Below are 24567 nucleotides of genomic sequence, written 5' to 3' on the forward strand. Positions count from 1 at the left end.
AATAGTTTTCCTAAAACCTGAAACAACCATGGTAAAACGGTTGTCCATAATACCACACCCTTCAGAGAAGAGTCTGCTCAGGGGCTATTACATGCCACACTTCTAAATTTAAGTTCTAAGTTCTGGTGGAACTATGTGAGTCACTATAGCAAAGAATCTAACACTACCTAATAAAAGATTAAAAATCCCAAAGGATTTGACCTCTAAAGAGAACTTCAAGGAAAGCTCTCTGTCGCAGACAGCTATCTGCTCCCATATAATTAACACAAAGGCCTACAAAGGGGCTTGAGGAACCCCATGACCCTCAAAGAGAACCTAGCTGCAGGGCAACCTGGAAACCAGCAGCTGCCTACCCGGATGGGCGGGACTCTGGGCTCCTCTTTAGTGGGCTGTGGCTTTTCGGGGTGAACACTTTCAATTGTGTTACGAAAGGACTGACGATCTTCAAGCCGGGGCTTCTTTTCGGGAAAGGACGCAGAGGCCGCCTGCTCAAAGGATTTCCTCTTCTGGTCCTTGGGCTCCTGATCCACAGTCTCCTGAGGCAAGCTGGGAATTCTGTCTGGAGCTGAAGAGGCACATGCCAAGTCATCTGGCTCGGTCTGGATTCGAGAAGCCGCAGATTCAGCTGGGAATTCGGGACCCTCTGGGCCGGGTGCTGGAGAGGACATGCCTGGCAGGTGGGGATTGCTCACCCCCGCCGAGTCGGCCTTAGCCTCTCCATCCTTGTAGAGTGGCATGTCCGGCGCCACAGATTTCACGTCCTTAGCAGCCCCTGCTGGTTCCGGCTCCTGTTTTTTGTATAGGTTCCGTCTGGCTCTGGTTCGGAGATCTGGCCGAGATCGTTTCTTGAAATGCCCATCGCGCTGCCGGGTAGCCAGACTGCGCTGTGGCCTTGCCGATTCTCCTGGGACACGTAAGTTACTCTTGATTTCAGCCTCCTCCTGGCCCAAGTTCTGCTGCAGTGACTCTTCTTTGGTCAAACCCAACCTGAAACCAAACCCACACCATCAGTTACAGACCAGAGGAGGCATGTCTACCACATTTTTACGCAAATAATGTTCACCTTCTACTTTTGTTTGCCAACTACTCCCTCTGCCCATGCGGTATTTTCAAAGCTCACTATGCTAAATTTTTTTTTTTTTTAACAACAATATGTTAAAAAAAAAAAAAAATTGGCATAGCAGTGCTTCTGAAAATACCTCGCGGGGGCAGGGAGCAGTTGGCAAACAAATATTGAAGTCGTGTGTTATCTGTGTAAAATACAGTATTTTATTTCTATGAATAATATGCACTCAGGTAGGTATCTCTAGAACACAACAAACACAAAATAAAACTGCACAGAAAAATGTATGTTAGCTTCACTACAAATGGCATTAATCAAAATGATCTGAGTGACTGAAATCTCCACCTTACTGTCCAACACGTAAGTATGCACTACTTTAAGACCAGCTGCCTCAACGCCCCCAAAAGCCCACCAGGACTCAGCACCAAGTGCCTTACTTCTGTCCGTAATAGTCTTCGAAGAATTTTTCTTTCCATTGCTCCACCTTCTTTTCCTTCTCCATTTCCTGTCGTATCCTGACTTGCATCTCATGAGTGAATTCACCTAGAGAGCAATAAACCTTTCGTAGTGAGTGCATTCATGATATTAACATCCACCTGATGAACAACTGAACCTTCTGATTCTACCACATCGGGAGTTTTCAAAGTACCTGTGACTTTGGAACTATTTTTTAAACTCTATCTTCTTCATGCTTGCCCCTGTCTCCTCTAGGGGCCCTCTCACAGCATGTTTGTACTCAGGACAGAGCTAACATGCCTACTATATGAAAGAGTTACTCTTCCCTAGAATAATCAGCCAGTCATTCAATAGCAAGTAACATTTTGTTTTTTTAAAAACATTCTTACTCCCTATGCAGAAAAGAAGTTACTCAACACAGCAGGCTTAACTGCTTATCTTTAGAAAGAAGGCCTGCTTACAAGGTTGGTTCTTGGCTGCCACTCCGGAACCTGGGTTTTGGAAGGGTTCCCTTCCATCTGCAACTGACAAGAGTGGTTCACTGTGCCTAAACTGTTTATGCAAACAGTATGGTTTATGCCAAATACCTGCTTTCGAAAGCCTGGAATTTGGTTACATGCCAGGCAGGTTACCTACATGGTCCTCCCCCCAGTAAAGACCCTAACAAATTTCCCTGGTAGGTTAACACTTCACATGTTGTCACAACTCGTTGCTGGGGGAATTGAGTGTGCCATGTGTGACTTCACTGGAAATTTATGCAGGTCTCCTTAGAAGCAAGGATGGCGAGACTTCATCTCATGTACTTTGGGCATGTTATCAGGAAGGACCAGTCCCTGGAGAAGGACATCATGCTTGGTAAAGTGGAAGGTCAGTGAACAAGAGGAAAAGCCTCAACAAGGTGGACTGACACAGTGGCTGCACCAATGAGCTCAAACACAGCAACGATTGTGAGGATGGCGTAGAACCAGGCAGTGTTTCATTCTGTTGTATGCAGGGTCACTATGAGTTGGAACTGGCTCGACGGCATCTAACAACAACCACCCCCAGATTTTGCCCCATGTGCCTTTTCCCCTTGGCTGATTTTGCTTTGTATCCTTTTTTCTGTAATAAATCATAGCTTTGAGTACGACTATATGCTGGGTTCTGTGAGTCCTCCTAGCAAATCACTGACCCTGGGGGGTGGTCTTGGGACCCCCACAAAACTACGAGAAGCTAACAATCACACCAGGTGGCAATGCTTTAAAAAGAGCACAATGAAGCACAACAAGTCGCTGCCACAGTGCACCGTCTTCCCCCATGCAGACATGATAATGCAGAGTTTTCATGATGGAGAGGACACAGGATGGAGATACACACACGATCTATTCAGAGGAACAGTCACTAATCAAATACGCTACACCTTCTTTAGGATCAGAGCTATGTGGCACATTAGCACTCCCCACATTCACCAGTATTGTGAGGACAGCCTACCTTGTACTAAATATCCCTTAGAGACAAGAAGGAGATCAGTGAAGAATGACTGCTTGGTTTTTCAGTAGCAGAGGCACGTAACACCACACATGGCAGGTGCATCGCGAGCTCCCTGAGATGATGAAGTCTACCTACCGTCAGCCAGGCGTTCCCGCCAGCTCTGAGCTGCATGGGTGAAAAACTCATTATTCAGTGCACTGCTACTGAGACGCAATAGGCCATCTGTCCCCACCTAGAGGGAGCAAGGCAAAAAAAAAAAAAAGAAGAAAACGAAACTTAGAAAGAGAACAGAAGCCCACCCAGAGAGACAAAGAAGAGGCCGCCCGTCTGTACCTGTCTGTCCACTTCAGGTAGGAGGAAGAGGAGCTGCTGCTGGAAGTGAGACGGCAGGGCATGGAAAGTCCGAGTATTGATCAGGGCACGGAGGTTGGTGTTGACAAGAATGGACCCAGGTGTTTCAAAATCTATCTCCTCCCCTCTGTTGCGTTTCATTTGACCTGTGATTTTTGAAGCAGTAAGAAGCAAGATATAGGTTTTCATCTCCTTAAAGCAAAAAAAAAAAAAAAAGCAAATGCCAACTGAGAAAAACTCTGGTGCCGGCACCATGTTACCCAGGTTTATCTGCATATCGTCTACTCAATCTTCCAGTTCACCCTCATTTGTATTTTATCATCTTTCTTTCCAGGTTATTGACATTACCATCAAACCTAGGACACAACTGGGCTTGTATTCTCTCAAAAACTGTATCAGGCTGTGTCACAGCCTGAAGAGGACTCTCTTCCCATGAAAAACCAGGCTGGGACAGGCTCTCAGCTTCCCTTTGAAGCTGGAGAACAGTCTCCACAAAGCTCAAATGGAGAAATGATGGAAGTTGTCTAAAAGCAAATCTAGTTAGTATACTACAGAAAAATCTACAGAAGCCTTCTGTGAAAGGGCTGAAGATACATGCTCTACATGCAGAAATGACTAAGGGTTGTTCAAAGCCAACTGAAATGTCAATACCTTTCAAAGAAGCCTAAGCAAGTGTTACTCTGACTTGATACCACTAAGACTAGAGACCCATCAGACCCTACCCTGAGCACTGCTGATTAGTTGGAAAAGCAGCACAAAAGCAAACTTAGTTCTCACTTGGATAATAGTTTATTCTAATTTTCAGAAGCCAAGTCTAATATTAAGCTACTCTTAATAGTTTAATGTGGATTATCTACAAAAACAGAACAAACCCGTGTATGGCCTGTAAGAAATAAATCCTGAAGAGCAAAGAGGACACTTGCCTTGCATTAGTCCTACTTTGGTGGGGGGGAAGCGGCTATATAGCACTACTCAATTTGTATGCATCCCCAAAATTCAACCTATGCTTCCACTCAGCATACTAACTAGGTTGAAAAATAGGAAATTCTGACAGAAACTACAGATGTTGAGAACAAATGTGGCAGGACACTATCAAAGAAAGAAAACGGATGCTGGAATTCTTGGCTGAGAAGCTCACAAGTGATTTTCCCTCACTCAAACACTTACTAAGCAGTACCAAGCCAGGTACCAGGCTAGGCCCTTAGAGGGATATACAAGGACTAATGTGGCACCATCTCTGTCCACAAGGAGCACTCTCAGTCTAGCAGAAAACATCTATACATAAAATAAGCAAAACACAAGGTAAAACAAAAAAATAGAGGGCCACCCAAGAAGTGAAAGTAAATTGGTAAAGGAACTAGAATAGAAGATATCATCATCCCACTAGGCTAGGCCTGCAGGGTCCCCCTTTACAGGTAGAGAAATGAGTGCCAAGCCACTCACCTGTGGCCGGCTTCCGGAAGCCTCTCAGGAGCGGGGCAGGGTCCCGGGTGACCTCGGCCTGGCCACGAATAGCAGCGCTGCCCAGGGCCAGAGAGCCGCTGCTGCTGCTGGATGGGCTGCCGCTCTCGCCATCAGCATGGCGGCCTGAGAACCCTGAAGGCACAGCATTCCACTGGTCAAAAGTATCACACGCCGCACCCATAGCTCTCAGATAAGCTTACTTCTCCCAGTTCTTCCTGAGATGCTGCTAGCAATACTGGGTGCTTCTATATCCCAGCCTTGGGCTATCAGAAATCACCACTTTATGGTCTGGCTTTAAAGTATCACCTTAAGAATGTCAAACCACCATCTTACATTTGTACAGCACTCCACTGTTTACAAAGCATTTGCACACTCCTTCATCAGATCCTCACGACCACCCTGAGAGGCAAAGAGGGACAAACAGCAGAGCCCATTACTAGGATCTAAGTCAGATCTCACCACCACAGCATGCTGCCTTCCAGAGGATAGGTCTCCTGACTCTGTGGCTAAATAGCTCTACTGGCATCTCACTACCTAGGCCAGAAATCGCTCACAGAGGGAGGAAGGTACAAGACCTGAGGAAGAGGCAGCATAATCCTAAGTTTATACATACCTGATGCAGATTCCACGTGGGCCCCGTTTACCTTCAGAGGAGTCAGGACAACTCGAGGCAACATCACCCCAGTCTTTTTCTTTTGCTTGTTTGCCTATATTCCAAGAGGGAATGACAAAAGTGCCTGAAGTCATCTGCAGGGCCACAACAGGACTCCTTCTTGAATATATATACCTCTCCCAGTCTCTTGTGAAAAAGAGTTTGCCTTCAAACAGACCAGCAGGTAATGCTAACAGCAGCCCAGGCTAACACGCTGGCCGCTGTGCCAAGCACTTTACATGCAACATCTCTTCTTCCCATCTTCATCTCAAGCTGAAAAGAACATACTGTCTCACATTTTACAGATAGGTAATTTGCCCAAGGTCCCAAAGCTAGTAAGCGACAGGGCCGTAACTCAAACTGAGGTCTCTCTGACTTCCGAGCTCATGTTCTCACCACTCTGCACTGTACTATACTCCTCCCTTAGATGTCCCAGTGTTTATTACAGGGATGAACAAAGTCATCCAGCCACAGCAGAGACAAAAAACAAATTGTTCTGTTCTACCATCCACCTTTTCCTATGGCCCTCTTTTAAATGGTATTAACAGGTGGAGACCAAACTTATTTTCTCCATTCTTCAAACATGTCCAGTTAACTGGGGGAGGAGGAAGAATCCTGCCTCGTGCCTGCCCTCATTCGTCCTCCCTGCCTAGTCACCAACTCTCCTCCCCACCTGAGAGGACACTCTGTAGATATCCCTGGGATTGGAAAGAGGCCGACTCTGAGATTCTGTAGAACAGGAAGCATTTGAAGATGTTTCATCGAGAGACACTGGAAGAGAGGAAAATAATAAAGGTGAGTCCCTAGGGAATGCTGGTGGCTCCTCACCCATACTGTCAAGGGTACTTACCATCATTTTCACCACTCACAGTGCTAGCTTCATTAGACCCACAGCTCTCCACGTCAGCTGTGTCCTCTGGCTCCTCTGCCTCCACCGCAGCTGGATTGCGAGACCACTGCAGGGCATCCTTCTGTGACAGCAAGGCACAACTCAGGTGAACAAACCCATCAATCCTATACGCACATTGTTGATGTATGCAGTCGAGTAGATTCTGACTCACGGCGACCTGACACAGCAGAGCAGAACTGCTCCACTGATTTCCTAGGTTGTAACCTTTGAGTCAGAATTGACTTGACAGCACCGGGGTTGGGTTGTAACCTTTACGAGAAAAGATCGCCCGGGTCTTTTTTCCCATGAAGAAGCTGGTGGGTTCAAACTTATCAACATTTCAATTAGCAGCCGAGTGCTTAACCACTGTGCCACTAGGGATCCTCTATAAGCACCTTTATCATTTTTAATTTTGTATACTTTCAGAGAAGGGGGATTCAGAATGTTGATATCCTTTCTAACTGACCTTTTTCTCAGCAAGTTCTTTTCATACACACATCATTAAGAAAGATATAATTTCACTCTTAGGTATATACCCAAAAGACTTGAAAGCAGAAAGAGACTTGCACGCCAATGTTCACTGCCTCACTATTCACAAAATCCAAATGGTGGAAACAACCTAAATGTCCATCCACAGATGAATGGATAAATAAAACGTGATATATACACACAACGGAATACTGTTCAGCCAGCGGGAAAAATGAAGTCTTGATACATGCTACAATCTGGATGGAGCTGGAGGGCATGCTGAGTGAAATACGTCAATCATAAAATGACAAATGTCGTATGACATCTCTCATATAAAAACACAAGAAATGTCACGTGTACAGAGACCAAAGTTTATTAGTGGTTACCAGGAGTGGGAGGGAGGGAGAAAAACGGAGTTAACAGTAATGGAAAAAGTTGAATTGGCAAAAGTTGTGTGATAGATATATTTACGATAATGATCACAAAAAAAAAGTAGCTGCTGAGGTTGCTTATGTATAACCAAACACCTCATGGAATTTGGTTCCTTCATTCGGAGGTTTAGGGTCATGGTTTCGTGGGACATCCCAGTTAACTGGCCTAATAACATGTTTAGTGCTTCTGTTCTACCTCCTAATTCTGTGGATAGTGCGTTTGGTTTTAAAAGCTTGCGAGCAGCCATCTAAGGCACAATAATTGGTCTCTATTCACCTGGAGGAAACCTTGGTAGCATAGTGGTTAAGAGCTATGGCTGCTAACCAAAAGGTTGGCAGTTTGAATCCACCAGCTGCTCCTTAGAAACCCTATGGAGGCAGTTCTACTCTGTCCTATAGGGTCGCTGTGAGTCGGCATCGACTCTACGGCAAAAGGTTAATGGGTTAACAGTTGTTCACCTGGACCAACAGAGGAAGGAGAGTCAGGAATGGGAGGAGGGAATGGAATGTGTGGCTAATTGCCTCCATGAACAACTGCCTCCTTTGTCACAGATCAGAATTTGACGGTGCCTGGCCACCATTACTGAACATTCTGATCAAAGATTCCATAAAAGAATTCTGATCAAAAGGGGGGAAATGTAGAACAGAATTTCATATTCTCATGGACGACAGACTTTCTGGAGCCACGGAGGGTAGACAGGCCCGTCAAACTACTCCCCTGAAATAATCTTTAAACCTTAAACCAAAAATACCCCCTGAAGTTATCTTAAAGCCAAACAATAATTTAGCTTAACTAGTAAAAAAAAAAAGGTCTGCCTTGAGCATTTATGCTCTTTTAAGAACTAGCTATACGGCATAGAATTGACAACAGCAACTTGGAAGACTACATAGGAATCTTAGGGGGCAGTGAGTTTATGTTAATGAGGGAGGGTGAGAATGGCTGCAGGCCTTGAAGAATGTAGTCAGTGTCACTAAACTGTACATGCAGGAACTGTGGGACTGGTGTATGTTTTGCTGTGTACTGCTGTGTATATTCTCAACAACGAAATTTAGAAAATTATTATAAAGATGTAATTTTGTATTCATTCATTCATTATCTGCGGGGTACCTCCTATAAGCTACAAGGAGCCCTAGTGCTGCAGTGGTTAAGTGCTCTACTGCTAACCCAAATGTCGGCAGTTCGAACCCACCAGCTGCTCTGCAGGAGAAAGAAGTGGCAGTCTGCTTCCGTGAAAGATTTACAGCCTTGGAAACCACATTGGGCACCTCTACTTTGCCCTATAGGAATCAGCTCAACAGCAATGGGTTTTATTTTTTGGTTTTCCTATAAGCTTTATACCATGCTAGTTCTGGGGGTGGGGAGGGGGAGGAGCAAAGAGGGGGAATCAGGGCTCTGCTGTCAAGGAGCTCAAATAAAAAGGTGAGAAAATCAAAATGAATACAGTAGAAAATACAATTTCTATCTAGAGATATATCCAGAGCTTCAGCAGCTGAGAAGAAAGGGCACCTGACTCACTGAGTTGGGAGAAAAAGGGCAGGGGTACAAACGGTGTTGGGGGTGTGAGCCCAAGGCTTCCAAGGGGATGTGCTACTTGAACTAAGTTCTAAAAGTAGTTACTAGGCAGATGGGTTGGCAGTGGGGAGAGAGGAGGGGGTTCTAGATAGTGGGATGAGCAAATGTGAAAGAACATTTCAAACTCAGGGAAGCTGTAATTTGTTAAGGGTGTGGGGAGCTGGGTAAGTGAGAAGGCGAGAGAGACAGAGCAAGAAGGCAAATAATAAGACACTACGCTAAGAGATTTTTGTTGTTTTGGAATCTCTGAAGGATATTAACCAGGAGAATGATCTGAGTTTTAAGAATTTCATTCTGGCAACCATGGGAAGCCTGGAGGCAGGGAGAAGAGTTAGACTACCACAGAAGTCCAACAAAAAAATGCTGAAGACCTAAGCTAAGGTATTGGCAAATGAGGCTATAGTGTAGAGCAAAGCTCCACCCAAATTTCATCACATAACAAAAGCTTCTTCCAATAGGCCCTGCTGTACAGTCTCAAAATTAAACCCTATTCATTTCCAAGGAGTTGCCTTATGCCTTGAAACAAGGAAGGAGTATGAGTGAATATTGGAGGTTGGAAGAAGGAAGAGCAGAGATAAGGGGGGGAGGGGGTAAGTCTTCTAGAATAAAAGTGTGTGAAGAAAAGTAGATAAATCATGCTTCTACCTTTTAAAATCTTACTCATCAATTTTAAGGCTCCCTTGAATCACTATATATTGTTTTCATTAGTTTTTTTTTTTTTTTCATTAATTCAAGCTAAAACCATACTGACTTAAAAAAGAAAACGGTTTTTAGGTCCTTGTCTTTTTTCCCTATTGGCCTTAAGTGCTCCTCAGGAAAAAAAAAGTAAAGTGTATTTTCAGTATTAATCCTGCAATCATGTTTACTGACTCCCATCTTCTTGGAATGATGAAACAAATTTAATCTCTGACTCTCACAGGCAGAGGAAGATAAAACACTCATTAGCAAACAGAAGAAATCTATTACATTGGCAAACCTGACCCAAAAACTTCAGTCCTGGAAACAATGTGGGAAAATCATGAACCTGATGCTGAAAGAGTATAATGGTGGTAAGAGTGAAGACAGTATCAACAGTTCATATGCTGCCAGTGGAAGAGTAAACTGTAGCAAAATCTAAAAAATGTAAATGCCTTTCAACCTAACACTTCCATTTCTAAGACTTACACAAAACATAAAAAGCACTAACCCTCATAAAGGAAAAAACTGATCAATTGTACTACATTAAAATTAAGAAATTTTCTTCAAAAGGGGAAGCTACCTACAGAGTAGAAGATATTTGCAACTCATACAACCAAGGAGGAGCTTGTACCTAGACTACATAAATCAGTAACAAAAAGGCAACCCAGAAGAAAAATAGATAAAAGATATGAATTAGGTGCTACACAAAAGAGGATATTCAAATGGGCTAAGAGACATATGAAAAGGTATTTAACCTAACAACCGTTTGAGAATATAGTCTGGCACCATCTGGTACAGTAGCAGATACATTCTGTGACCCAGTAATTTCATTCCTAGGTTTGGATTCCCTAGAGAAATACATGTATATACACATTAGAAAGCCTATCAAGGATGTTCATGGCAGCATCATTCCTAAGAGGCACCCAACTATAAACAACCAAGTGTCCATCAACAGAATAATAAATAAATAACTGGTAGTATATCCATGAATGGACTATTATACAGCAGTAATAAAAATGAATGAATAAAGGTACTCACAGTATGGGTGAACCTTAAAAGCAAAATGCTGAATGAAGAAAGCTAGACACAAAAGACTAAAATGATCCCATTTGTTAAGAAGTTCAAAACAGGCAAAACTAAATTACAGTGCTAGGAACGCAAACGCAGATAGAAAATGATAAAGAAAACGGCTTCCATAAAGTCAGGATAGTAGGTACCTTTAGTGGAAAGAAAGGAGATGTGACTGGGAAGGGGTATGAAAGGGAATCCTGGCTGACAGCCATGTTCTACATGTCTTGACCTTCGTGACAGTTACAAGGGAGTTCATTTTCTAATAGTTCATTAAGCTGCACATTTGTGTTCTGTACATTTTACTATGTTCTATTTCTACAATTAAAAAGTCTAGAGACAAAAAAAAAAAAAAAGAATTTCAGCATTTCCATTGGGAACACTGCCATAGCCATTTTAAATAAAATCATCTATAAAACCTATTATAGATGCTAGGGGAAATGCTGGTGATACAGCAGGAGAGTGAAGCGGTTAACTTCATACAGTATGATTTCACCATCTGTTTAAAAAAAGAAAACTGTGTGAACGTTTGCATAGAAAAAAAGAAAAAACATTCTCTGAAGTGCCAGCCATCACCACCTTCAGGTGGTGGAGTTGTGAGTGCTTTAGCCTGGATTTCTGGAATATTCAGCAATTAACGTACTGATTTTTATAATCAAGAAAATAAGATTCAAACCTTAGGGGGCATTGAGTTTATGTTAATGGGGCATGAACAACTCAGAAAAGGAGGGTGAGAATGGCTGCATAACTCAAAGGATGTAATCAGTGCCACTAAATCGTATCAAGCAGAAACTGTGGGACTGGTGTATGTTTTGCTCTATATATTCTCAACAACAAGAAAATAAAATTTAAAAAAGATTTAAAAGGAAAAAGTAGGGTGCTAAATGCTATACCAAAAGAAGCGAAAATTTCCCTCCACTTTTTTTTTTTAGGCCCTAGAGTCTAGGGGGAACCTAGTACCAATCACAAATCTCATTAAGCAACCATAAACAGAAACACTGCCCACTTGTTTGCAATTCAAACAACTACCCAAAGTTTCTAAAGCGAAATTTACTTTTCTGTAAAAAGCAAATAGGAGAATGAAACTTTTGAGAAAATGAAAGCAAGATCTGCAATTCTAATTCTGTATCTTTCAAGGTTAAATGCCATTAACTCTCCATATATTAACTCTAGAATTCTGCCCAAAAGGAAATGTGCTACTGAAAACTATAGATGCCAGAAAATATATCCTAGGACCCAATATTTTAACTTTCTGCAAGGATATTTTTCATCAATAAGCTTAAAAAACAACAACAAAAAAAGGCAACAAGTGCTCTTTCAGTGAATCTAGCATATACATACATACAGACATATGTAAAATGCTATAAAAGACGTTGTTGGGATATGTGAGTGTGAACTGCATACTGTATGACAGTGCTGCATAAAGGTTATATTTCTTGAGTGTAATAACTGTGTTGTGCTTATGGAGGAGAATGCCCTTGGATCAACAGGACTAGGGGACGAAAGTAGGAACCATATTTACTTTCCAATGTATAACCTTGTATTCTTTGCCTTTTTTTAATCTGAAGAATAATTAAAAATTATATTATTACTATATTGCCAGAAACTCAAGCCAGGCTCAGAAGAGGACATGCAATAAGGGATATCACTACTCATGTCAGATCTTGGCTGAAAGCAGGGAATACTGGAAAGACGTGTACCTGTGTTTTACTGACTATGCAAAGGCATTCAATTGTGGATCATAACAAATTATGCATACCAGTGAGAAGAACGGGTACTACAGAACACTTCGTTGTGCCCCTGGGGAACCTGTACGTAGACCAAGAGATAGTTGTTCGAACAGAACAAGGGGATGCTACATGGTTTAGAGTCAGGAAAGGTGTGCTTCAGGGTTGTATCCCTTCACTATACTTGTTCAATCTGTACACTGAGCAAATAATTTGAGAAGCTGGATTATATGAAGAAGAACGAGGCACTAGGATTGGACGAAGACTCAAACAACCTGCGATATGCAGATGACACAACCTTGCTTGCTGAAAGTGAAGAGGACTTGAAGCCCCTACTGATGAAGATCAAAGACTACAGCCTTCAGTATGGATTGCACTCAGCATAAAGAAAACAAAAATCCTCACAACTGGACCAATAAGCAACATGATGAACAGAGAAAATACTGAAGTTGTCAAGGATTTCATTTTACTTGGATCCACAATCAACAGCCATGTAAGCAGTCAAATCAAAAGATGGACCACACTGGGCAACTCTGCTGCAAAAGATCTCTTTGAAGTGTTAAAAAGCAAAGATGTCACTTTGAGGACTATGGTGCGCCTGACCCAAGCCATGGTATTTTCAATTGCCTCATATGCATGCAAAAGCTGGACAATAAATAAAGGAAAGCTGAAGACGAATTGATGCCTTTCAACTGTAGTGTTAGCGAAGAATACTGAATATACCACGGACTGTTAGAAGAATGAACAAATCTGTCTTGGAGTAAGTACAGCTCCTTGGAAACGAGGATGGCAAGACGTCATCTCATGTACTTTGGACATGTTATGAGGGTGGACCAGTTCCTGGAGGACAGCGTGCGTGGTAAAACAGAGGGTCAGCAAAAAAGAGGAAGACTCTCAACGAGATGGACTGACACAGTGGCTGTAATAATGAGCTCAAGCATAACGACAATTGTGAGGATGGTGCAGGACTGGACATTATTTGTCCCACTGTACACAGGGTCATTGTAAGTCAGAATCAACTCGATGGCACCTAACAGCAACAACATAATTTACATAGAGTGAAATGCACAGATCTTAAGTTTACTAGCTGATGTATACATATTATCAATACACAGAATATACAGAATATTTCCACCATCCCCCAAATCTTCCCTATGCCTCTTCATAGTCAGTCCCCACTGAAGCAACCATTGTTCTGATGTCCGATGTCTATCACCTAATTAGTGTTGCCCGTTCCTGATCTTCACATAAATAGAATCATACAGGATGTACTCTCTTTTGGTGTCTGGCTTCTTTGCCTCGGCCTGATGTTTATGAGGTTCACCCATGTTGTTGCATTTATCAGTAGTTTTTTGTTATTACAGAGTAATATTTATATAAAACCATTTACTTATCTACTCTCCTGTTGAAAGACATTTGGGTTATTTTCAAGTTTTGGCTATTATGAATAAAGCTACTTTGAACACTCTTGTATATGACTTTTTCTGGACATGTTTCCATTTCTCTTGGGTAAGTATCTAGAAGTATGTAACTGCTGGATATTAGGACAGATTAATGTTTAACTTTAAAAGAAAAACTAGAGGCGGAGCCAAGATGGCGGACTAGGCAGACGCTACCTCGGATCCCTCTTACAACAAAGACACGGAAAAACAAGTGAATCGATCACATACATAACAATCTACGAACCCTGAACAACAAACACAGATTTAGAGACGGAGAACGAACTAATACGGGGAAGCAGCGATTGTTTCCAGAGCCTGGAGCCAGCATACCAGTCAGGTACGGCACAAGCACAGAGACCTGCTCCACCCCCCTGAACTAACCCCGGGAGGGGGACTAGCCGGTTCCACGGGCGGCGTGGGACGCAGCCGTTAGGAGAAGTCCCCGGGAGGCAGTGACTGATCTTGGAGCAGAAAGAGCAGCACCCGAGCCGGGGAACCGTCCCACAGGGATTTGGACTGCACGCAGGCGGCTTCATTAACATCTGAATAGCCTGAGCCACAGGGAGAACTCTGATAGGGATCTGACTGCAGTTTTTTTTTAGCGGATTTTCTGGAAAAACTAGTTTCCCAGTGATGGCTCGGAGACAACAATCCATATCAAACCACTTAAAGAAGCAGACCGTGACAGCTTCTCCAACTCCCCAAACAAAAGAATCAAAATCTTTCCCAAATGAAGATACAATTTTGGAATTATCAGATACAGAATATAAAAAACTAATTTACAAAAGAAAAACTACCTAACAGATTTCCAAAGATTTATACTCCTGCCATCACTGTATGAGAGTTCTGGCTGCCCCATATCCTCACCAACATTTGGTGTTATTAGTTTTCTTTCAGCTATTCTAGTAGAAATGTAGTGGTACCTCGTTATGGTTTCAATTTTTTTTTTCCTGATGACTAAAGATGTTGAGCTCTTTTTTTATAGCTTATTGTCCACTCTCATATTTTCCTTTGAAGGGTTTATTGTCTTTTGCCCATTTTTTTTAACTGAGTTAGTTCAGGGAGAAAACATAAGTAAAAACTAAATAAATGGAAAGCTACACCATGTTCTTTATTAAAAAGATTCAATACTGTAAAAATGTCAATTCTTCCCAAATCGATCTGTAGAGTCAATGCAATTCCAACAAAAATCCCAACAGAATTTTTTGTAGAACTTGACTGTATACGGAAAATCAACGGGCCACAAATAGCTTAGATACTCTCGAAGAATAAGATGGGAGGACCTATGCTTTTTTATAAAATTCTAGTAACTAAGTCAGTAGATTAGTGGTTGCCAGGGGCTAAAGAGGAAGAAGGAAGATGACTGCTAATGAGTATGTGGTTTTTTTTAGGGGTGATGAAAATGTTCTATAATTAAGCTAATGGTGATGGCTACATTATCTTACAAATATACTAAGAACTACTCAATTGTACACTTTAACATGGGTGAACTGCATGTTAGATGAATTATACTTTTAAAAAAGGGGGAGGGGGTTGAAGACATATCTCCAGAGAAGATACACGAATGGCCAATACGCACATGAAAACATGCTCAAGATCACTAGCATCTGACATACTGTCAGATACATTGCAGGGGCTGTAATCAACGTCACGAAGTTAGTTCTGCATAAACCGCTGAATGGAAAACCAATCTGCTCCGTAAACTTTTACCTAAAGCACAATAAAATGTTAAAAAAAAAAAAAAAAAAACTGTATGACACGGAAAGGTTAACAATTAGTCTAAAGCAAAAATGAGAGCATAACAGAGCAGGGAAACTAGAGTATCAGAAACAGAACAACCAGGACGCAATTAAAGAAAGTGTTGACAAATTTTGAAAAATGTAACTATTGTCACTGAACAATTTGTGTAGAAATTTTCAAATGGGAACTTAATTTGCTGTGTAAACTTTCGCCAAAACACAAAATTAAAAAAAATTAAAAAAGTGAACCAATGAGTACTGAAAATCCCCACAGCGGCCAGGACGGGGATCAGGAACCACTGCAGAGAGACGTACGGTATGGGGCTGAAAATAGAACTGGTTAAAAGTCTACACCCCGCAGAAGATCCCTCAGGTCCCCTCCTTGTCCCTAAGCAGTCAGTCAATACCCTTTCTCCAGCTCCAGCAGAAAAGAGAGGAGATTTATATTCTGGTTAGACTGAGCCAGAGTCTGGGATAGAAGACACAACACAAGGCATCACTCAAGAGGTGGCAGAGGAGAGTGAGGAGACACTCTCTGAACAGGAGCAATAACTCAGCGCTCACATACAAACGGTGACGCCACCAGCTACCTTCCCCGATTTGGCTCCCAAAGGTCCCAAACAGTAGTAGCCCTAATACCACAATCCCAGTCCCACTCTGCTCTCCACTAGCTGGCAAAAGATGAGAAGATTTCTCCTCTTGGAAAAAGTGACCAACCCAAGAGAAAGCACCTTCAGCTAACAGATCACTGGGGGATCCAAAAAAAGTATCTGCATCTGCATTCTCTATCACAGCCAACAAACTATGCCCACAGGCACGGAATCCATCTGCTCTCTCATCAGGAAGGGCCTATCCAGGACCACCAGTTATTTGAGCACAACTGTTAACATGAAAATACACTAACAAAAGATTTAAGAAGAAACAGAAATAATGTATAAAATTTCATAGTAAATGTTCTAAGACTGCCAAAAGAAAAAATAGAGGATGCTATTTTTTAGAATAAAGGAACATCAGAGAACGTGAGCAAGCTGCTGAAAATTAAAAATAAGACACAAAACAAATACGCTATCTCTCAGAGAACTGACTAAAAAAGAAAAAGAGACTCAATCAAGAGAGTCCCACATCCAACAAACAAATTTCAGAAAGAGAAAACAAATACAAGGAATTTTTACAAATGAAAGAAACTGAGCTTCCAAGTAAATAAGGCAAAATGGCCAGAACACTGAACGAAAAAACATCCATTCCATTGCACCACGCCATGGAATTGAAAATAAAAGATGCTAAAATCTTCCAGTCAGAGAGAACACATCATATACAAGGGAATCAAAATGGCATCACACTTCTCAAAAGGAGTTTTGGAGAATGTAATAGAGTAGTATCTTCCAGCATTCTAAGCCAAACCAATAATACAGTATGGAACATAGAATAAAGGCAAAGAAGGTCTCAAATAATTTACACCTGTTCTCAGGAAGCAACTTCAGAATGTGCTCTACGTAAATAAAAGAACAACAACAACAAACAAGACTCCAGTGGGATTTAGGAAAGAAAGGATATAACACAGGAGAAAGATAAAGAGAATTCCCAAGGTGAGGATGAAGTCACAAAACAACTATGTGCATGTCAAACAGGGTGACCAACTTGCTCTCCAGTTTGCCCAGGACTTTCTTGGTTTTAGCACTGACAGTCCTCCATCCCAGGAAATCCCTCAGTCCTGGGGAAACCGGGATGACTGGTTACCCTACAAACAGTCCATACTGGACAGAAGAAAGAATGCCTCTAGGACTAAACCTTCAGAAGAAAGGAATTGATGTGTTTGACCATATTAAGAGGAACTTTACAACTGTTGATAGCAATGGTCTTCATCTTTTCTGTTTGTAGCCCATTTTGTTTTATTCCCCATCTTTGTTGTTTTACGTATTTGAACCGTAACATGGTTGTAAGAGTAAAAACTACATAAAAGGTTATACTCAGAAGTGGCATTGTCCACCACTCCCTTCTATACCCCCTCTACTTTCCATCCCATTCCTACCTATCCCCCACCCTGTATATAACCAATCTTATTAGTTTCTTTTTTATTCTTCTTGTGTTTCTTTTCATACAAATGATAATACACACATCTATTTTATTTTCCCTTCATCCTAAACAAAAAAATTCCGTGCTGTCAATACTATTTTGCACTTTGCTTTTTCTACTTGGCAGTATACCCTGGAAATACCTGTATTATTTCACAGATACCCTCCTCACTTTTTTCTCGGCTGCATAATACTCCATGATGTAGTCATACCAATGTTTATGTAACCACACCCTTATATACTGACATTTAAATAGTTTTTAATGTCTTGCAAATAGAAACACTACTGCCACAAGTAACCTCGTGGATCTTTCATTTTGTATCTTCTGGGCAAGTTCTTGAAGTGGAAATGCTGAGTTAAAAGGTAGATGCCCTGTAATTTCGTTAATACTGATAATTCCTCTCCAAAAAAACATAGTAGCAATTTGTTGTCCCAACAGCCATGTATGAGAGTGCCTATTTTCCCACAGCTTTGCAAAGAGAAAGTGTTGATACTTTTTAAATTTTTGCTAATCTGTATTCCAAATGAGTAACATAACCACATTGAAGGGTGGCAGGTATGAACCTAGCCCAAGTAGTTTCTGAACACAATATTTTGACTATATGAAGAAGAATGTGACATCAGGATTAGCGGAAGACTCATTAACAACCTGCAATATGCAGGTGACAGAATCTTGCTTGCTCAAAGTGAAGAGCACTTTGGAAGATCAAAGACTACAGCCTTCAGTATGGATTACACCTCAACATAAAGAAACAAAAATTCTCACAACTGGACCAATAAGCAACATCATGACAAGCAGAGAGAATATTGAAGTTGTCAAAGATTTCATTTTACTTGGATCCACAATCAACACCCATGGAAGCAGCAGTCAAGAAATCAAACGATGTAAAAAAAAAAAATCAAAGTATTGCACTGGGCAAATGTGCTGCAAAAGGCCTCTTTAAAGCCCCCTCATATTCCATTAAAAAGCAAAGATGTCACTCTGAGGGGTAAGGTGCACCTGACCCAAGCCCTGATATTTTCAATCACCTCATACGCACATGAAAACTGTACTATGAACAAGGAAAAATGAAGAAGAACTGATGCCTTTCAATTATGGTGCTGGCAAGAAATATTGAATATACCATGCCCTGCCAGAAACATAAACAAGTCTGTCTAGGAAGAAGTACAGCCAGAGTGCTCCTTGGAAGTGAGGATGGTGAGACTTTGTCTCACTTACTTTGGACACGTTATCAGGAGGGACCAGTCCCTGGAGAAGGACAACATGCTTGGTAAGGTAGAGGGTTAGCAAACAAGAGGAAGATTCTTGACAAGATGGATTGACAAAGCGGCTACAACAATGGGCAGAAACACAGCTACGACTGTGAGGATGGCACAGGACCAGGCAGTGTTTTGTTTTGTTGTACACAGGGTCACTATGAGTTGAAACCAACTCGAGGGCACCGAAGAACCACAACAACCCTTAGGCTAAAAATCTAGACGAACTGTAAACAAGTACTAAACTCTAGTTAGTAGATTTGTTTTTCACAGTGGAATGACCTGGCAATTCCAAAACTACTAATGTGTATTCTAGAATTGAGCAAATAAGTAGGTATTAAGTGGATAACAGGACTCGGGTTCCTTGCTGTCAGAACAGCAACTTACAAATATAAAAAGGGACAGAGCTAGAATGAACCTTGTAGTAAGAGACTGGAATTGAAGGTTATCAGTAAGAACCCATATTATGTTTAGATAAACAACTACACAGACAGATGTGTACATGTATATACTCTAAACTAAAAGCAACCAGAACACCCTGGAAAAATGGCTGATTTCAGAACCCAAGCTGAGAAAATACAAGCTAAGTCCAGACCATCTTCATGGACCAGAAAGCAGGTAAGAAATGTTCAAGTGTTCAAGAAAAACCTTGTGAGCAGCCATCTAAGATACAACTATTAGTCTCATTCCATCCAGACCAAAGAGTGAAGATAATCAAAGACTCAAGGAAACAATTAGTCCAAACGGCTAAGGGACCTCACAAACCACAGCCTCCATTAGCCTGAGACCAGAAGAACTAGATGGTGCCCGGCAACCACTACCAACTGCTCTGATCGGGATCACAACAGAAGGTCCTAGACAGAGTGGAAGAAAAATGTAGACAAAATCCAAATCCATAAAAAAAGACCGGACCTGCTTTGATAGACTGGTGGAACCCCTGAGACTATGGGCCTTAGATACTCTTCAAATCTGGAACAGAACCCACTCCTGGAGACCACCTGTCAGCCAAACAACAGGCAGGCCTGTAAGTGAACAATAACACCCGTGAGGAACACACTCCTCACAACAATCAACCATGAGATCAAAAGGGCAGCATTTGCCCAAAAACAAGGTTCAGAAGGCAGAAAGGGACAGGGAAGATGGGCAAATGGAAACAAGGAACTCAGGGAGGGAGGGGGTAGAAGGGAGTAGAGTGCTTGTCACATTGAGGGGATTGCAACTAACGTCACGGAACAAAATGCATATAAACTATTAAATGGAAAACTAATTTGTTCTGTAAACTTTCACCCAAATCACAATAAAATGTTTAAAAATAAAAAGAACAAGGGGGACCTGTTAAAAGGAAACAAAAGCTACCCTGAAGGAGTCTCACTGGCCAACTCTGGAACAATTTGAGCATTGAAGTTAATAACGATAGTAACCCTGGCCGTTGACTCGATTCCAACTCTTGTCAACCCTATAGGACAGGGTAGAATTGCCCCATGGTGTTTCCAAGGAGTGCCTGGTGGATTCAAACTACCAACCTTTTAGTTATAGGGATAAAATATTTGCAATACATGTATCTGACAAAAGACTGTATCCAGAATATTTTTTTTTCAAAAAGAGAAACCTTCTACAAATGGAAAAAAAAAAAAAAAAAAGGCCAAACTATTTCTTAAAATGGGAAAAGCTGCCATTTTCTTCCTAGTCTTCCCTTACATGAGGTGGTGCAGACCAAGGTGGGCATCTATACAAGCAAGGTGGGGGGGGGGCAGGGAGGAGGGAGTCTCTGTGGCCAAGACTGGGGTATCAGAGCCTGAGAGGGGCAAAGAAGGTGTCCAGGCACGATGTTCAGTCAAGTACTCAAGAAGGGTAAATGCCTAAACAGAGGGATGACAGAGTCAGCGTATCAAAGCCCAAGAGGGGTGAAGAGCGCCTATATATGGAAGGATAGTCTGTTGTGGGAGGTAAGGGCTTGAGTACAGTGAAACGATCATTCATGGAAGAGAAGGAGGGGCAGGCCCAGCAGAGGGCTCAGTGTCTAAGAGGGTGCGGTGCAGTGAATCACTGTAACATGGCCCTTCTCGCCATGGTCTTGTGATTCCCACAAAATGACTGGGTAAGACTATGCAAATAAGGTGCTTGTGGTCCACCAAGTGGACGGCAAAGCCTGCTAATAATGCAAATAAAGTGCATGGAACCCTTGGGATGTGACTATGCAAATACGGTGCATGGAATCCTAACGAGGGCGTTGGTCAGTTCTGCCATCCTGCTAGGCTGGAAAAAGAGGGACCTCACTAATATCAAGAAGAAGAGCCAGGAGTGGGGCACATCCTTTGGACCAAGTGTCCCCGTGCGGAGAATCTCCTAGACACAGGAGACAGAGAGAGCTATGTAACACCAAAGACAGCAAGCAGCAGCAGCAAGCACAGCAGAGCCCAATGGAAGAGAAAGAGCAGCAGCAAAACCAGGAGGTAGGCGCGAGATGGCATGGTGAGCTTTCCAGCCCACAGAGCGAGGCAGCTACAGCCAGTGTGCTGACAACCCATGGAGCTAGAAAGCTGAGCACCTTCAGGCAGGAGGCTTACTGGCAGAGTGGGTTGCCTCCAAGCACTTGGCAGGGTTAGGCTCCCTGATCCACGGACCGAGAGAGCTGAGCGCCTTTGTGGGCTGAGGCTTACTGGCAGAATGGGGTCCCTGCAGGCACTTATTCGCAGAGCTAAAGAGCTTTGTAACACTTACCCAAGCAGGGCAGAGGCCAGGCTAAGGACCAAGGGCCAGAGGGAGACACCTGCCTGCAGGTGTGGCCAAGAAGATGCTCTCCTGATCCTGAAGAACGGTATCCTGAGTCATTTCTGATCCTGAACTGTAACCTGTTACTTCCTTAATAAACTCCATAACTCTTAAGTATGGTCTATGAGTTCTGTGTGGCCACTGCAATGAATTATCAAAGCCCCGAGAGAAGTAGAAAGTGTCACAGGAAGACAGCTGGTGTCAGAATTGGTAAAAAGGTTGGAGAGAAAAAGTACATCTAACCTCCACCTCACAGGTATCAATCAGCTTTGGGCTGATGCGGACGGTGATTATCCTCCCCCCTCCTGAAGTTAGAGGATGTCTGACACCATCGCGCCATTTTTACAGAGGGGTAAAGAGTAATCTGTGAGAAGGAGGGTCAGCAACAGTGATAGATTAGTTATACTGGTGAGGGGGTGAATTAAACAATATATTAGAAATAACAGGAAAAATCGGAGCCAGATTTCTCACTGCTGGAAAAGGGAGTTAAAAATACGAAATATAAAAAAACTATAATGAACCTTGTAGGTTTGGATTAGAATCTGTGTTATCAGTGTAAACTCATGGTTTTCAACATATTTAGATAATATTAAATATAAATACAGATGTAAGTACATATATGTATATAAAAAAAAATGTATATACAGGTAAATAAATATATACAAATATCCCTTAACCTCCTCCCAGTGAGCAGAATTGGGACCAGCAACACCCCAACAGCAGCAAGCATATCTAGAACCTAGATCTTGTCTCCTAAATACATTTTACATTAAAAGTACCAGGGCTCCTTAAAGAAATAGTTAACACTAGGGCTGGGGAAGGGAAAGTACACAGTGAGCATAGAAGATCATGTGCTAGAAAGCAGATAGCGCTCCAAGAATGATGGAAATATACCAAAGGAACATAGAAGCCAGCCTACCAAAATTCCTACCAGCCAAATCAGGGACAATTTGAACACCTAAATAGATATTATTAATAGTAGATTATAACACACTGAAAAAATGAAAAAAAAAATGACATCATACAGATATAAATAAGTTGAAATTTAGAAAGGGTATAGAATATCTCACAGCTTCAAAGTCTCCCCCATAAAATATTTGTTATTAAAAAGAGGAAAAGATACAAGCTACAGTAATCAAAACAGTGTGGTACTGCTATAAGAATAGACATATAGACCACCGGAATAGAGTTGAGAGTTCAGAAATAAACTCTTATCTATGACCAACTGACTTTCAACAAAGATACCAAGTCCACTCATGGGGAAATGAACAGTCTGTTCAACAAACGGTGATGGGACAACTGGATTTCTACGTGCAGAAGAGTGAAGCTTAACACCTACTTCACACAATACACAAAAATTAACTAAAAATGAGTCAATATAAGAGAGAAAGCTATAAAATTCCTAGAAGAAAACATACGGGTAAATCTTAAGGACCTCTGTATTTGGCAATGGGTTCTTAGATATGACACCAAAAGGACAAATAACAACAAAAAAAAATTAATTGGACCGCTTCAAAACTAAAACCTTTTGTACACCAAAAGACATGATTATCAAGAAAGTAAAATGACAATCTACAGAATGGGAGAAAATATTTGCAAATGATATACCCGATAAGGGTTTGATATCCAGAATAGGTAAAGAACTTCTATAACTCAAGGATAAAAAGACAACCCAATGAAAACACGGGCAAAAGACCTGAATAGACACTTCTCCAAAAAAGATACACAAACGGTGCTGGTGCAGTACAATGGACTTCTCTTTATATCTTTATGGCTTTTCTAGCCTTGGGTTTATAATTCTGCAAAAATGATTGACTGGGCCACAATCTTGCAGGGGATTGGTTGATTACTATGCAAATGGGCTGCAAAAAAGTATCCAATAGTTCCAAATGCCTCATAAGATTGGTTTACTGGGTTAAAAGGCTTAGGACCACAGTCTCGTGGGACAACTCAGTCGACTGGCGTACCGTAGTTCATAAAGATAGTATTCTACACCCTAGTTTAGTGAGTAGCCTCTAGGGTCTTAAAAGCTTGCAACCATCTAAGATGCAACTATTGGTCTCTAGAGAAAAAGAGAATGAAGGAAACCAAGCACTCAAAGAAGAAACTAGTCCATAGGAGAAACAGCCCACACGAACCATGGCCTCTTCTAACCTGAGACCAGAGAACTAGATGGTGTCCAGCTACCACTACCAACCGTTCTCACCAGGGACAAGACAGAAAGTCATGGATCGAACAGGAGAAAAATGTAGAACAAAATTCAAATTCCTAGAAAAGGCCAGACTTGCTGGACTGATAGAGACTAGAGAAGCCCCTAAGACTATCACCCTAAGATACCTTTTGAATTTGGAACTGAAGTCACTCCCAGGGATCACCTTTCAGCCAAATAATACACTGGCTTAGAAAATAAACAGTATCGCCCTTGAGTAATATATCCCCTTAAACAATCAACTATGAGACCAAATGGTCAACATTTACCCAAGAGCAAAGATGAGAAGGAATGGAGGGGAAGGGAAGCCAGATCAATGGAAAAAGAACAAAGAGAATGGAAATAATGACAATGCTGACACATTGTGAAAATTATAACCAATGTAATGAAACAATCTGTATAAAAATTGTTAAATGGGAATCTAATTTGCTGTATAAGCTTTTCACCTAAAACACAATAAAAACATTTTAAAAACAAAACAAAAATCTACCCGAAAGGATTAAGTGCCCTTGTAGGGGACTGGCTGGTTTGTGGCCCAGCTAGGATGGCCATGCCTTGAAACTGATAAGCAGCTTGCTTATATAAGCAACCAACCTGACAGAGGTTTATTAGATAGGCAGTGGGAGAGTGATGAACCTCCTAAAAGAGCTGTTAACAGGTCAAGGGGCTATAATGCTGGAGACGGTGAGAAGCCCTAAAGGGGCCCTGCAGCAGAGTCAGCGGTGACAGCAGAAAGCTACTACATTGGGTATGAGCTGGGCCAGTTAGCAGTGGAGAAGCTGAAGG

At 41.8% G+C, this 24567-nt stretch overlaps 1 protein-coding gene across 2 annotated transcripts in view; it reads right to left on the reverse strand.

Moving 5' to 3' along the window:
* The window catches only part of ASXL1 (ASXL transcriptional regulator 1), a 93786-nt gene that overhangs the window by 8348 nt on the left and 60871 nt on the right, over nt 1-24567 (reverse strand). For both annotated transcript variants that reach the window (XM_049869978.1, XM_049869979.1), the window contains 8 exons: nt 6307-6427; nt 6130-6227; nt 5418-5511; nt 4784-4936; nt 3323-3486; nt 3125-3221; nt 1501-1606; nt 354-987 (listed from right to left, as the gene is read on the reverse strand). In XM_049869978.1, the coding sequence (XP_049725935.1) occupies nt 354-987; nt 1501-1606; nt 3125-3221; nt 3323-3486; nt 4784-4936; nt 5418-5511; nt 6130-6227; nt 6307-6427 (1467 nt within the window). The remainder of the gene's footprint in view (nt 1-353; nt 988-1500; nt 1607-3124; nt 3222-3322; nt 3487-4783; nt 4937-5417; nt 5512-6129; nt 6228-6306; nt 6428-24567) is intronic.

This window comes from Elephas maximus, chromosome 25, assembly GCF_024166365.1.
Source record: "Elephas maximus indicus isolate mEleMax1 chromosome 25, mEleMax1 primary haplotype, whole genome shotgun sequence".
NCBI classification, from domain to species: domain Eukaryota; kingdom Metazoa; phylum Chordata; class Mammalia; order Proboscidea; family Elephantidae; genus Elephas; species Elephas maximus.